Source organism: Anolis carolinensis, chromosome 6 (genome assembly GCF_035594765.1).
Source record: "Anolis carolinensis isolate JA03-04 chromosome 6, rAnoCar3.1.pri, whole genome shotgun sequence".
Taxonomy (NCBI): Eukaryota; Metazoa; Chordata; class Lepidosauria; order Squamata; family Dactyloidae; genus Anolis; species Anolis carolinensis.
In genome coordinates this window covers 71,795,617-71,810,254 of record NC_085846.1, presented here as the reverse complement: position 1 = coordinate 71,810,254, position 14,638 = coordinate 71,795,617, and the positions used below count along the sequence as shown (strand labels likewise).

Sequence of the window (14,638 nt, the reverse complement as noted above, 5' to 3'; positions counted from 1 at the left end):
ATTAGTTTCTTCAGCATAATACACTACAGAACTGAAAGTATTAACTCAGCCAGGGATCTGCAACTTTATTTGTTTGCCACCTCACCCCATAGATCGCCTAGAATGGTGCAGAGTTCAATACATAATGGCTATGATCCAGACACCCCCTTCAATTCTATCCACCAGCAACTCTTTGCTTTATATCCTGCTTCTAATCTTCCCCAATCTGAAAGGCAACTTTTCAAGCACTGGATGAAGCAACTGACAACTCAGTAAAGCACGAGATAAAGAAACTGACAACTCAATAGTATCCACCAGTATATATCATAACGGGAACATTTTACCCTTCCAGTTGGTGCAATAACTCTAACCACCAATTGTGTGGAATGCTGGAAAACAGAGTTAATATCATAAGGGTCACACAACTCCCGGCCTTGGTATACACACATAAAACTGTGCTGGAAACACATATGGACTGTCAATAAGGATGGCCTTTCATTTCCTTGGCCTGAATCCAAATGCTTATCCTAAACAGAACAAATTCAATGGAATTTATCAAAGTGTACTGATTTACCATGCAACAATTCATTCATGATGAGTCTAGCAGTTTAATTTAGGCCCTAGTTATAGAAGCCGAATTACTGAAAAAGAGCATCCTTTCAACAGCTGGACAACAGTCTGGGAGAAAAGAGGAAATTATGTATCTTCTACAATTAAAAAGTAAATATTTTAAGAATTCCCCTTTTCCTCAAGAGAGTGAGATACTGACAAGTTCCTGAGAGATTTCCACAAAAAGCCTTGGTGGTTACAATATTTGCCATACCTCATCTAGATATGGACCAAATCCAGCCAACAATATAGCACCAGAATCAGAAGGTTTCCCAGAATCATTTAGGATTTACCAGTAATCATCAATACTACAAAATTGATTGCGAGTTGCATGAAAAGGAGAGGAATCTCTCCCCTGACCATTCCTTTCCCTTATCTCTTCCCTTCTGCACATTGTATCTCAAATTAATCTTCTTACTGTAGGACTGGAATACTGCAGACACAGTGCCAACACCATCAAGTTATACACTTGAAATCTCGGCCCAGCAAAATGGCAGGCATTAAGGCTAACAAAATGAAATATACAAATGGAAAAGGTAAAATGCTTTGCCAAGAAGACTAGCATGGCTTTTGCAAAGGCAACCTTTGATTCATAGTATTAGAAGTTCTTGAGCAGCACACAACACAGAGGATCTAGTGAACACTGTGTATTTGGATTTGTAAAAAAGTTTTTGACATAGCTTTTTGCCAAAGATCCTGAGAAACTGAATGGTCACATTGTTCTCTCACACAGATCTTTATCTCACTACAGGAGTGACTTAAGTACACTAATTGCTTTGATGGTCTTCCCCTTTGAAGTGGCAAACAAATATTTTAAACAACAAGAAAAAAAATTCACAAAGGACAAGTAAACAGTACTTCCTACAAGGATCTGTACTTGGAATTATGTGACTGATTTATTCAGAGCCTAGAATAAACAGGAACACAGTCATGACTACAGATGACAACAAAGTATTCAGGATATAACAGCTTCTCTTTAAATATGGTGAGTCAGCAACAAAATGTCAGGTCAGATGATGCAATGTAACAGTAAAGCCAGACACAGTGGAACATTACTTCACATGTACACTAATAATGTGTTTTTCTTAAACCCACCCAGTTAATGAAGAGCTCACTGGATCACAGGAGAGAGTAAACCAAAATATTCACATCTTAGCAGGGTGTGTGTGCAAAATTCCTTTCAAGTTATCTATCAACTTATGGTAACACCATAAATTCCACAGTTTTTCCTAAGCAAGTAATATTCAGAAATATTTTGGCAGTACTTTGTTCTGAAATAGAGCCTACAGGACCTGGTATTCACTGGCAGTCTCCCATCCAAGTACTAACCAGATGCAGCTGTGCTTAGTTTCCAAGATCCAAGATTATTTGGGCATCTAACAGGGTAAGGGACTGAAAATAGCAGAGCAGATATCATACAATGGCATTACATAAAGCCATGGTATGCCTACACTCAAAATGTTGTTAAGAATAGCATGGAGACTTCTGTTACTCTGTATCCAAAAGTATATTTTGTTCAGAGAGAAAGAAACCTAAACATATTTACTTTCTACTTAAGTTTCTGTCAATTATCTTAAAGTGCTTTTAGACTTACACAATAGTTTACTATGATTTTGTTATTGTTGTAGCTTGTTTTAAATTCAGAAATCTATTGAGGATGTGGTAAAAATGAGAGCAACCTGATCAGAACTCAAGAAACACTGCTTTATTGAATAACTTCTTGAATCTTTCTCCCTCTTCCCAATGTTTTTCCCCTTTAATTTGCTTTTTAAAACTTGAAATAAGACCTACTAACCAGGAGATCAAAGCCTTGGTCCCTGCCAACTTACCACTGAAAATAGTTGCGATTGTTAAAAGAAATATGTCTATTTTTTTAAACTATCCTCTACCAGATTATCTTAGGAAATTCTACTCCAAATCTGATAAGCAGTAAGACAATAGTGGGAATTATATCCACCCACAGATCACAGCACATTTTCTGCTCACTCTTTCTTCACAGCTGGTTACATCCACCTTCAAGCCCACAAGAAGCAGAGTTGCCTTGTACAAAACAGATTGCTCATAATGTATCTAGAAAATACGCAAAGCTAAAAAATCAATATTGTCAAATCCAAAAGCTTTTCATGCCAACAAAGAACAGATCCCCCCCCCCTTCTTCACCCGATGACTGTACATCAGGGAAAGGTTTCAGTTATGCTTACTTGGAAATAACATGCACAAAGCAAGGCATGGAAATTCAGTTTTAAGAAGAATGAATATGATGACATCCTAAAAGCCTTCATAACCATGAAAGGGTAGTAAGATGATAGCCGGAAGCGTCATCCCAACACTACTAAATTATGGATATCCGAAGCATGTCACCATATTCATTATTTTGAAAAGTAGTTTTCCAATAGTATTTCAACTATTAAAAAAAGTGGGTTGTTTGGGTGAGAAGGTATAAGAAAAAGGCTGTGATCCTAAGCTCTGGGAATAACTCAATCACAGTTACTTCTGAGCAAAGGTATAAGTTTACTCACATCAGTCAATTTGGATACAAAAAGAGAAGCAGAAGAAAGAAGACTTATGAAATATTTAAAGACTAACCAATTTATGCCATCATAATCTGTTTTGGGAGTTTGTTTGGCGGAGCAGGTTAAACCGCTGACCTGCTGACCAAAAGGTCAGCGGTTCAAATCTGGGGAGTGGGGTGAGCTGAGCTGCTGCTCTTAGCCCCAGTTTCTGCCAACCTAGCAGTTCAAAAACATGCAAATGTGAGTAGATCAATGGAAAGATAACAGCGCTCCATGAAGTTATGCTGGCCACATGATCTTGAAGGTATCTATGGACAACTCCAGTTCTTTGGCTTAGAAATGGAGATAAGCACCAATTCCCAGGGTTGGAAACTAGACTTAATGTCAGGGAAAAACCTTACCTTGTTTTTGAGCCCATTTCAAGAAATGAGTTATACATCATGGAAGCCTGTTTTGGAATAAATCTGTTGGCCAGGTGTCATAAGACTCATTTTAAAAACATTCCTTCCCTTTTTTATATAGGATATTGTGTCATGCATTTAATATTTTTTTAATTTCTCTTAACGAGATACTTGTAACAAAAAAGTGCACAGCTTATGCCATTCACCTTACTGCTGTATAGAAGTGTCAAATAATTATCATAAACCAAAATGTCAACATTTTGAACCAACTATCCAGTAATGGCCAAACAAAAGAGTGAAAAAGAAAATCAATGTAGTGCATTTCTGGGATGTGTATTCAGATAATCCATTATCCCAGAAGATTCAAGATAACTGGAATAAAAACATATATAACTGACAATCTCACCAGAAATATTCACACACCTGCTCCTCAGTTCCATATTCAAGAATCATTTGAAAAGGTCCTTTTATATCTATAAATGTATATTAGTCAAGTAGGAAAACAATTCTTTTTCTCCATTCCTTGTTAAACTAAGCATGAAAACAACAACTAATCTTTTCCAACTCATCTCATTATCAAAAAATCGCAAAGATCTTGATTAATTCAAAATGATCTGTGAGCTTCTCCAGACTGCTGAATAGTTCAGAAAAATGCTGGGAGATTCTGATGTGGGATTTTATGTCTTCTAATGCCTTGTAATGGTTGTTTATACCATTAAACATCCATGGTTCGAATAATCCAAGGTTTTGGTCATACTTTGTTGCTTCTAGTAGCAAATTTTAGTTTTCCTCCCAAGCTGTACATTTCAATCACTCTTTTCTCTCACCAAAGCTGTGATGAAACTATAGTGCAAAAGTGGTTTCCTTCTATCTTCCCCCTCTACATGCTCCTCCCTCCAATATCCACATTACTTGTCTAGCACATTTTTGAAGTTTTAACCCATGAATGCAATTACAGGATAGTCAGGAAACATCCACAGCAAAGGTCACATCCCCATTCAACATGTCTATCAGTAAGGCTGCCCAAAACGTATAATAGAAGAAACCAAGACAGCAAACACAGACGAGTAACGTTTAACCCAGTAATGTCCAGGATGAAATAGGCAGGGAATAATAAAATGGGGCCAGTACCAGTAATTCAAGAGAAAAACAGAAAGACAAAAATATCATATTGATATTTTAAAAGGTTTCAGTTGTAACTCCCACCAAATCTCAAGGCTTTTAGACAGTCTGGAGGAGCCCTGAATTTGCTTTCAAAAATATTTCATAATCATTTTTTCCTGCAGTACCATAAAACAAATAATAACGCCTTTCCTGTGATGTGAATGCAAAGTAAAAAGTAGTCACATTTGTCCACAAGAAACAGCTTCGAAAATCCACTGATGGGCAACAATTTTACTAAGGTTAACCAAAACATTGTAAAACAGCAAGCAAGCTCTCATGGTTTCCAGGGTCTAGGGACTTTTCCAGCTTTTCCTCTGCTTAACATTAGATGTTATGAACGGAGCACAAATGCTTGCTCACCATTTTGCAACATTTTGGCTCATCCCAATAAAGTTTGTGCCCATTATATATTTTATCCATATCCTTGAATATAACCCAATATATGAACATGACAAGATGACCAATGGGTGTGAGTGATCACTGGCATGCACAGTTTCAGCTATGTCCACATTATCAACCAAAGTATTTAAAATTATTTGCATGATTAGTTCTGGGCACATGTGGCCACCGGGGTGGGGGTCCCATATAGTGCCCTCTAGTCCTTATTTAGATTATTAAAGTCACCTCTTATGACATGTGCCACAAAGATGCAGAAAGTGGGCTTCTCAGTTCTACACCAGTAGTCAAACTATCAAGAGCTGAGAGACATCAAATGCCAGGTATTACAAGTCTTGTCTAGCAGTTACCACTAGCCTGATCATGAGGCAAACAAGTTGCATGATGATGGCCTTTGCAGCCCACTGAACCACAAAGTGACTTTGGAGGTGTCCCTTTCAGCAGCCTGATCTATTTCACAAGGTTGTTGTGGAGACAAAAATGGGAAAACATGGGTGCATCTATACCAGGGGCCCTCAAACTTTTTAAGCAGAGCACCAGTTCACGGTCCCTCAGATTGTTTGGGGGGAGCAGACTATAGTTTGGGGAAAAATGAACAAATTCCTATTCACACTGCACATATCTTGTTTGCAGTGCAAAAAAACCCCATAAAAGAACAATACAATATTTAAAATGAAGAACAATTTGAACCAACATAAACTTACCAGTATTTCAATGGGAAGTGTGGGCCAGCTTTTGGCTGATGAGATAGTAAAGTTAATTGGGATTGTTGTTGTTGTCTACCTTCAAGTTGTTTTATGCTTACAGCAACCCTAAGTCTACAGTTTAGGGCAGGTAAATGACCTTGGAGGGCCGCATCCAGCCCTTGGACCTTAGTTTGGGGAATTAATTCAGTTTGACACCACTTTAATTCCCATGGCTCAATACTGGGAGTTGGACCTTGGTGAGACACCAGATCTCTTTGGCAGAGAAAGCTCAAGAGCTTTAAACACACCACAACTCCTGTGATGGCACCATGGCAATTAAAATAATACTCATAAGTGGTGGTTTGTGGAAAGTTCGCAGCCATGAGTTAGCGACTGCTAGTCTGCAGACAGTTTCCAGGCAAGAAACAGTTGTAGCCAATGGGCACAAATAGGATGCCACTGGATGGGAGCTGGTACACGCTAAATCTCATGAGAAGCACTGATGTCCTACTTCAGCTCACTAAAGAATAGGTTGCATAAAGGAAAATAAATAAATAAAAGATATGTTCAAGAGCACTGTGCTTTGCTGCCTCTTAAAGAGAGAAAGACTCATTTGGAACAAACAGGGATTCTGGAGCTTCAGACGGAGTTCAAACAAAGCCCACATTTCCTTGTGGCGTAAGACTGCTACACAAAGAAGAGAATGGAAGAAAGGAAGACAGCAACTTCTATGGCCTGAGCTGAAGAACTAACTGGGCGCCTTTAATGCTGGTGGAAGGCGGCACTGATTGCTCTGAGGCAACCAGGTAAGGAGCAGCACCTGCTGAAGCCCTCCCTTCTTCCCCTTAAAGGCACAGGAACCATTTTTACTCCGATAGAGAAGGATGCATCTGTACAGTAGAATGGATGCAGTTTGATTGCATTTGAACCGCCAGGGCTCAATCTTTTGGAACCTTGAAGTTCAGTGAATGGAAAAGACTGAGGACCTTGTCAAGCTCCCAGGACTTCCAATTGCATCGAACTATGTTCATATGTTAAATCGAACCCTGGGAGTCATGGTTTGGTGAGGCATTGGTGCTCTTTGGAAGAGGAGGTTTCCAAAGAGTGCCAGTGCTTTACCTTGAGATGAGGCATGACATAATAAAAAAACCCGAAAGAAATGGAAAACCCTGAACATATAAAACACGAAAACAACACACATCTCATGAATGTAGTTCAGGCATGGGCAAACCAGGTATTTTGAACTTCAACTCGCACAATTCTTAACAGCCTACCAGATGGGTTGCTGTGAGTTTTCCGGGCTGTGTTGCCAGGTTCCAGAAGCATTCTCTCCTTACGTTTCACCCACATCTATGGCAGGCATCCTCAGAGGTCATGAAGTCTGTTGGAAACTAGGCAAGTGGGGTTTATATATCTGCGGAAAGTCCAGGGTGGGAGAAAGAACTCTTGTCTGTTTGAGGCAAGTGTGAATGGTGCAACTGGCCACCTTGATTAGCATTAAATGGCCTTGCAGCTTCAAAGCCTGGCTGCTTCCTTCCTGGGGGAATCCTTTGTTCAGCGATGTCAGCTGGCCCTGATTGTTTCCTGTCTGGAATTCATAGAATAGAATAGAATCATAGAACTGGAAGAGACCTCACGGGCCATCCAGTCCAACTGCCTGCCAAGAAACAGGAAAATCTCATTCAAAGCACCCCGACAGATGGCCATCCAGCTTCTGTTTAAAAGCCCCCAAAGAAGGAGCCTCCACCATACTCTCGGGTAGAGAGTTCCACTGCTGAACAGCTCTCACAGTTAGGAAGTTCATACATTGCAACAGGAACAGACACTCGGCAAAACAAAAGACATGATAGTTTTTTAAATTATGCCTCTTCCATAAAGTTATCCCTAGCCCAATCTACCTTGCAGCACATTAAGTCAATTCACTACAAATATCTTTACCTATTACTGGAATCACCCATAGAGCCAGATGTTGTTTGGATGGAGATATATGAAAGGGTGGAGAATTTGACTGTCCCCAAAATCTATGCAGAGGTGAGGTTTCCACTCCATACATTCCCCTGTTTTCTGAGTGTTGTGCTTTACTATAATAATAATAATAAAACTTTATTTATATACCGCCCTATCTCCCAGATGGGACTCAGGGCCGTTTCCAATCATAAAAACAACACAAACAATACATAGCAACATAATAACACATTATTAAACAAAGTAAAATAATACAATTATAGCAATAAATAACACTTACATGACCTGATCAACGGGACGGGAACCATAAACCCAATATATTAAAATGTATCCTTTTAGGCTAGAGAAATCTTGTGCAATATATTCAGGCACAGAAATCAGTGGTATTCCAATATAATTACTCAAAAACCTGCCAACACCACCAGGTCTTCAGTTCCTTACGGAAATTGGATAATGTAGGGCAGGGATCCCCAAACTTTTTAAGTGGAGGGCCAATTCACAGTCCCTCAGACTGTTAGGGGGCGGACTAGGATGAAATAGTCCAAAATTAAGATTGTTGTTGTTGTGTGCCTTCAAGTCATTTCAGACTTAGGTCAACCCTAAGTCTAAAGTTTAGGACAGAGGCCAGGTCAATCACCTTGGAAGCCCATGGGCCTTAGTTTGGGGACCCCTGATCTAGATGATCATAAGACCATAGGTAAGGAAAGGGGCTCCCAAAAGCCATCTAGATAATCTCATAAAACCATAGGTAAGGAAAAGGACCCTCAAAGGCCATCTAGATGGTCTCATAGGACCATAGGTAAGGAAAGTGACCTCTAAAAGCCATCTAGATGGTTTCATAAGGCCATAGCTAAGCAAAAAGACCTCCAAAGACTAGGTAGACTTAGGTCAACCCTAAGTCTAAGGTTTAGGGCAGGAGCCAGGTCAATGACCTTGGAGGACTGCATCCGGGCCCCGGGCCTTAGTTTGGGGACCCCTGATGTAGGGGATTGCCTGATCTCTTTTGGCAGTGCATTCCAGAGCCGGAGGGGGGGCACTGCCGAGAAGGCTCGTTCCCTCGTCCCCACCAGCCGCACTTGAGACGGTGGTGGGAGCACGAGAAGAGCCTCCCCGGATGATCTCAAGATCCGCACTGGCTCATAGGAGGAGATGCGATCACGGAGATAGGTAGGGCCCGAGCCGTATAGGGCTTTATAGGTCATAACCTGCACCTTGAATTGGGCCCGGCAGTTTAGAGCTGCTTTAATAGGAGCATTGTGTGCTCCAGTTAGAAATCCAGTTTAGAGTTTTTCCCTACCCGCTGTTAGGAATTGTGGAAGCTGAAGTCCAAAACACCTGGAGGGCCGAAGATAGAGTTAGCATTACAACGGCTATGGAGCAGTGAAAAAGTTTGATGAGGCACCAGCATTTTGGGGCAGAGAAGACTGGAGACCTTGTCAAATTCCATAACATGCATTGCGCCAAGTGGTGTCAATGCATACAGCAGGCATGGGCAAACTTGGGCCTTCCAGGTGTTTTGGGCTTCAACTCTCGCTCTTCCTCACAGCCTCAGGCCCCTTCCTTTTCCCCCTCAGCCGCTTAAGCGGCTGAGGGGGAAAAGGAAGGGGCCTGAGGCTGTGAGGAAGAGCGAGAGTTGAAGCCCAAAACACCTGGAAGGCCCAAGTTTGCCCATGCCTGGCATATAGTGTAGACGTGGGCGGGAAAAGGTGCGCCTGAGGGAAAAAGGTGCGCCTGAGGGGAAAAAGAAGCCCTTCCTCCCTTTCCCCCCTTTTATTACCGGCTCTGCCATCCTTGGAGCAGGTTGGTGTATTTGCTGAGGCCGCCTTCCAGCGCCGGCTCCGTCCTCCTGGCCCCCGGGCTGGCTGCCGCCGAGCCGGGGCTGCTCCCGCTGTTGCCCCCTCCCTCCGGCCTCCGGCTGGGCAGCCCTCTCCCGCCCGAAGAGGACGGAGAGGAGCCCGCCGAAGGGGGACGGCTGCTACTCCGGCTGCTGCTGTTGCTCCCTCCGCCGCCGCTGTTGTTGTTTCCCTCCGCGCCGACGCTGCTCTGCGCCTTCTCCATGGAGCTCGGGGGAGAAAGACCTGCCTCATCCGCAAAATAGGAAAAGAGAGAGACCCGCCACCGCCTCTCCTCCTTCTTCTTCTCCTCAATGTTTGGTGGAGACCCGCCCCGCCGTCCTCTGGCTTGGAGGCGCAGCCGCGGATCTCCTCCTCCTCCTCTGAGGAGAGACCCTCCGGAGAGGGCGGGAAGAGGGCGAGGCCTCGAGGAGCCCGCCTCCTGAAACGCCCCTCCAAGGCCCACGTCTTGGGCAAGGGCGGGCGCCCACTCTGTGGAACTAATGCGCCTCGACACTTTTTTACATCAATGAAATCCTGAGGGTCCGGGTCGTACAAGGTCTTGAGCCTCCTCTTGTTGTTTATTCATTCAGTCGCTTCCGACTCTTCGTGACCTCATGGACCAGCCCTGTCGGCCGTCGCGACCCCCAGCTCTTTCAAAGTCAAGCCAGCCACTTCAATGATAATTTCTATCCATCTTGCCCTTGGTTGGCCCCTCTTCCTTTTTCCTTCCATTTTCCCCAGCATCATTCTCTTCTCCAAGCTTTCGCATTATGTTGCCAAAGTACTTCATCTTTGTGTTGTTGAAGGCTTTCATAGCCGGGATCACAGGGTTGCTGTATGTTTTCTGGGCTGTATGGCCATGTTCCAGAAGTATTCTCTCCTGAGAATACTACAACCCTACTTCATCTTTGCCTCTAATATCCTTCCCTCCAGTGAGCAGCCCGGCATTATTTCGCGGAATAGGGACAGTGTGTTAAAGTGCTGAGCTGCTGAGCTTGCAGATCGAAAGGTTGCTGGTTTGAATCCGGGGAGCAGAGTGAGCACCTGCTGTTAGACCCAGCTTCTGCCAACCTGCTGCTGGTCAGTCGTTTAGTCATCTCCGACACTTCGTGACCTCATGGACCAGTCCATGCCAGAGCTCCCTGTCGGCCGTCACCGCCCCCAGTTCCTTCAAGGTCAACCCAGTCACTTCAAGGATACTGTCCATCCATCTTGCCCTTGGTCAGCCTCTCTTCCTTTTTCCTTCCATTTTCCCCAGCATCGTGATCTTTTCCAAGCTTTCCTGTCTCCTCATGATGTGGCCAAAATACTTCAGCTTTGCCTCTAATATCCTTCCCTCCAGTGAGCAGTTGGGCATTATTTCCTGGAGGATGGACTGGTTGCTTAGGGTACATCTACATTGTAAAATTAATGCATCGTAATACCACAGTAACTGCCATGAGTCAACATTATGGAATCCTGGGAGTTGTAGTTCACTGAGGCAGCAGCATTCTTTAGCAGAGATGGGCACAGAAGGTTTTGTAAAACTACAACACTTAGGACCCCGTAGCATTGAGACATGGTAGTTAAAGTGATGTCAAGGTGCATTAATTCTATGGACTCACCCTAAGACCTGATTAAACCAATGAAACTTTCTTTGATGTAAATATGCTACCGTTTACACTGTTGACCTGCTTATGCCTGCAAACTTAACAAACCTGTTTCAGGTGGAGTAGAATAAGAGAATCAGTCATCCATAACAAAAACAGGTGTAAATTAATAAAAGGTTCTGCAGGATTTCATAGTGATTACTCCTAGGCAAGTTGATTCAGAATTGCAACTTTATAGATTATTTGTGTATTTGTATTACATACATTCATACATAATCTGAAGCTACAGTTCTGTATCCACTTGGCTGGAAATAGACACTATTAAATCCTGTGTATGTTTCTTCTGAGTACACATTGACAGGACTTTACAATCTGGAATGTGTACACTGCACTAAATAGTGCAGTGATCTGTAGAACAGCTTTTGGGCAAGGCCCGTCATTAAAAAGTGGATGACAGAACCTGTACCACAAGTCTTGAGCTACCGGCAAGCCTGCCTTTGGGACGTTTGTGAATGGCCTGCGTTAATTTATTACATTCTTCCTGAATCATCTCGAAATGGACACTAAGAAAATGTACAATTTAGAGTTTTTAAAACAATTTAAAGTGTTGGAATGTGGCACAGAAACTTAAAAATAAGGGAAGGAGAGCAGAGCTAAAATGAGCCTTGATAATGTAACGTTGGTGAATCCACACTTCAGAATTAATGCAGTTTAACACCGGGAGCCCCTGGTAGTACAGTGGATTAAACCACTGAGCTGCTGAACTTTCTGACTGAAAGGTTGGCGGTTCAAATCCAGGGAGCAGGGTGAGCGCCCGCTGTTAGCCCCAGCTTCTAGCAGGTCGAAAATATGCAAACGTGAGTAGATCAATAGGTACCGCTCCATCGGGAAAGTAATGGCACTCCATGCAGTCATGCCGGCCATGTGACCTTGGAGGTGTCTATGGACAATGCCGGCTCTTCAGCTTAGAAATGGAGATGAGCATCAACCTCCAGAGTCAGACACAATCAGAGTTAATGTCAGGGGAATACCTTTACTAACTCTACTTTGACTGCCATGGCTCAATGTCATGAAATAATGAGAATTGCAGTTTTTTCAAGGCCTTTAGCTTTCTCTGCTAAAGAATGCTAATGCCTAACCAAACTACAAATCCCAGGATTCTATAGCACTGAGCCATGGCAATGGTATCAGACTGCAATAATTCTATAGTATATCGGGATCCCTAGAATCTCCAAGCTGATAAGACCAGAGTCTAGGATAGCTGACAGATTCTGGGAGCTATAATACATTTAAAAATCCAGTTGCAAGCTCTGCATTTCAAACCACTCAAAAGTTATGGAAAACAAAAAGGGTTTAACGGCCTAGCTAAAACAAAATAAGGATCTGCTTCCTTGGGAAGAGAATGCCTTAGTCAGAATGCTATCTCACATTGCTTCATGTTTCCAGCCAAGTAACATCTGCTGCTGGTGGATACTGTATGTCGAAAAAAAGATACAGCTTTGGGATTTCTCTTCCCATTCATGAATTGAGAGTAATGAAGCTAGAGAAGGGCACAATTACTGTCCCTCTAGATATATGACCACAACTCCCATCAGCCAGCAATGTCTAGAAGCCCACAAGTTGACCACCCCTAAATTAATCCATGTTAAGATATTTTTTAGCATTCTTTCTAAATGGGTTAGCAGTAATTCTGTAACAGAGATTTTAAAATAAACATTATTCTTGTATTGCTCATAAAGAAGAATATTAAAAGTCCATTATTGTTATGTTCACTGCCATAATGGGCTTGCTGGCAGCCTAAGTATTACTGAGAAAGTTTCTGCTTGTAATTCCTTTTTATTGATGTTATGTTACACTTCAAATCTTCATGAACAAAATATACATGTGTATCCACGGAAATGAAGAGAAAAGTCGAATCCCATTAATGCCCACCTGAGAGTACACCTACACTGTAGAATTAATGCAGTTTAACACCACTTTAAGTTCCATGGCTCAATGTTACGAAATCCTGGGAGGTGTAGCTTGGAAAGGCACCAGAACTCTTTCTCATAGAAGGTTAGAGACCTTTTAAAACTATTCCATAGCACTGAGTCATGGCAATTAAAGTGGTATAAGTTACATTAATTCTACAGTGCATAAGCACCCTGAGTCAGAATATTATCCTTCGTGTTGTTTCATTTATAAGCTCGCTCTATCTTCCATGATGTAGCTTGATTATTTCAAGAGGTGCTGCGAGTTCTCCAGCCTGTCTGGCCATGTTCCAGAAACAATCTCTCCTGACATTTCACCCACATCTATGGCAGACATACTCAAAGGTTGTGAGGTCTGTTGGAAACTAGGCAAGTGGGGTTTATATATCTGTGGAAGGTCCAGAGTAGGAGGAAGAACTTTTGTCTGTTGGAGGCAAGTTTGAATCTTGCAATTAATCACCTTGATTAGCATTAAAAATGTTGCAGCTTCAAGGCCTGGCTGATTCCTGCCTGGGGGAATCCTTTGTTGGGAGCTGTTAGCTGGCTCTGGTTGTTTCATGTCTGGAATTGCCCTGTTTTCTGAGTGTTATTCTTTATTTATTGTCCTGATTTTAGAGTTTTTTAAAATACTTGTCATACCCCAGCCACCTTTGGTTTCTGAACCTGATTCAGAAATGAACTTTGACCAGGATGAAGCTTATTTTGACTTTTTGCCTAGTCCGCATAGCTCCTTTCAGTTACAGCTGCCGGCTGTTGATAGTTCGGATGCTTCCTTAATTGGGAGAGATACTGGAAATATTACTCCCGTGGCTGAACCAGATGTTCTGAGTTCCCCAGAGAATGTGCCCTTCAACAGAAAGGAGTTTCTGCATCCCCAGAGATCAGAAAAACAAGGGCTCCGAAGGAGTAACCGCTTGGCATCTCGAGGGGATTATGGATAAGAAGATTCCCTTGGGAACTTCTGGGGAGTTTGGCTTCCCTTCGTTGTGATCTGATCTAAGTTCCATAAAAGTGTCTTGCACTGTGAACACTTTGCGGTGTCAACGTAGCTATTTCCTAAGAACAGTTCAACGACTCTAGCTCCTGATATTACCAAGCCAAGTTTCCTGTTTCCTGGCGGCCAAGCCGAGCCGTGACTTCCGAGTAGACCCGAGTAAATCCTCTTCCTTGCCTTGTTCCCGATTCAAGTTTGGTCTTAGCTTCGTCTCGTTCCTGCATTGATATCAAAGACTTCCTAGTGACTTTGGACTTCGTTATTCAGTCTTGCTTCCTTGTTGTTCCCCGCTCAAGAACTTTCCAACAGTTTTGAGCATGTTTCGGTTTCTGGACTTTGGACAATAATATTGGACATTTATTTCTCTTCAACTCCTTGGACTAATTCATACCTTTTCACAAAGGACTATTATCCACTCATCCTTTCCACTTATTCATTCCTGAATTTATAATTGTTTTAATAAAGATATTATATGATTATTGGTCTCTGTTTTTTTTCCAGTGCTCACGCTGCCTTGGGGTGCAACAATACTGGTAG

At 42.5% G+C, this 14,638-nt stretch overlaps 1 protein-coding gene across 3 annotated transcripts in view; it reads right to left on the bottom strand.

Annotated features, from left to right (window-relative positions):
- osbpl10 (oxysterol binding protein like 10) overlaps positions 1 to 9,975 on the bottom strand; it is a 93,521-nt gene extending 83,546 nt beyond the window's left edge. For all 3 annotated transcript variants that reach the window (XM_008121409.3, XM_062957479.1, XM_062957480.1), the window contains exon 1: positions 9,491 to 9,975. In XM_008121409.3, the coding sequence (XP_008119616.2) occupies positions 9,491 to 9,771 (281 nt within the window). In that variant the 5' untranslated portion in view covers positions 9,772 to 9,975. The remainder of the gene's footprint in view (positions 1 to 9,490) is intronic.
- Between the last annotated feature and the right edge of the window lie 4,663 nt (positions 9,976 to 14,638).